The sequence below is a fragment of the Diplotaxodon limnothrissa genome, linkage group LG15 (genome assembly GCF_057381915.1).
Source record: "Diplotaxodon limnothrissa isolate DT_005_m linkage group LG15, D_limnothrissa_male_GT1.1, whole genome shotgun sequence".
Classification (NCBI taxonomy): Eukaryota; Metazoa; Chordata; class Actinopteri; order Cichliformes; family Cichlidae; genus Diplotaxodon; species Diplotaxodon limnothrissa.
The window spans coordinates 28,525,408-28,526,472 of record NC_140610.1 but is presented as its reverse complement, the minus strand read 5'-3'; the positions used below and the strand labels follow the sequence as shown (position 1 = coordinate 28,526,472).

The window sequence follows — 1,065 nt, the reverse complement described above, 5'->3', positions numbered from 1 at the left end:
ATGCTGGCAGTCACCGAAATGGTGACCCAGACGACCAATCGAAGTGACCTGAACTGCACGCTGCCGCATGATGAGGGCCGCCTACCGCTGGTGCTGCTGTACAGCGCCGTGCTGCTGGTCGGTCTGCCCGCCAACCTGTTGACAGTCCTCCTCACGGGGTTGCAGGTGCGCAGGAAGAATGTGCTGGGCGTGTACCTGTGCAGCCTGTCGGTCTGTGACCTTACCTACCTGGGGACGCTGCCGCTGTGGGCGATCTACGTGAACAGCGGTCACAGGTGGCCATGGTCGTCAGCGTTCTGCAAGCTGACGGGCTACATCTTCTTCAACAACATGTACATCAGCATCTTCCTGCTTTGCTGTGTCTCCTTCGACCGCTGTGTCGCCGTTGTCTACAGCCTGGAGTCCCGTGGCCTGCGACGGCAACGCCACGCCGCCTTTGTCGTTCTCGCTATCATCCTGGTGGTGGCCATCGGACACGCCCCTGTCTTCACCATGAAGGAGGGCGCCACAGAGGGTTCGCATCACTGCTTCGAGCCGAGTCAGAGCAGCGCGATGGTGACAGGGTTTTACTACGCTCGCTTCGTCATCGGCTTCCTGCTCCCGCTGCTGTTGCTGGTGGTCACCAACCGCGGCATCCTGGCTAATGTGCAGCGCAGCACAGGGCTGCAGTCGGCACAAAAACGCCGTGTCCGGCAGTTGGCCGTGGGTGTGGTGGTTCTGTTCCTGGTGTGCTTTGCCCCATACCACATCATCCTACTGGTCCGAGGCATCATCTTCCACTTCCCGTGGCTTGACAACTGCTCGTTTCAGAAGGCCATGTACACACCCTACACCATATCGCTGGGCCTGTCCACCATCAACAGCGCTGTCAACCCAATCCTGTACGTCTTGTCAAGCAACAACATTCGAAAGGATCTACGGCGAGGACTTGCACAGGTCTGTGGCAGAGTGCTGGTGAGAACTCCGTCCAACACCAGCCAAAACAAAATCCAGCCGATCAACAACTCTTTAGAGCTCAACACGGGCAGTGAGAGGCTGGCAGCAGGAAAACCACCCGGGACCTGA

General features: G+C 58.7%; 1 protein-coding gene across 1 annotated transcript; it reads left to right on the top strand.

Moving 5' to 3' along the window:
• Positions 1-1,065, top strand: gpr132b (G protein-coupled receptor 132b). Its single transcript, XM_085373310.1, has one exon. The coding sequence runs from the start codon at positions 1-3 to the stop codon at positions 1,063-1,065; it is 1,065 nt and encodes a 354-aa protein (XP_085229436.1).

Excerpts from the sequence above, each read along its gene's own strand:
- gpr132b (XM_085373310.1), top strand. The coding sequence starts at position 1 with ATGCTGGCAGTCACCGAAATGGTGACCCAGACGACCAATCGAAGTGAC.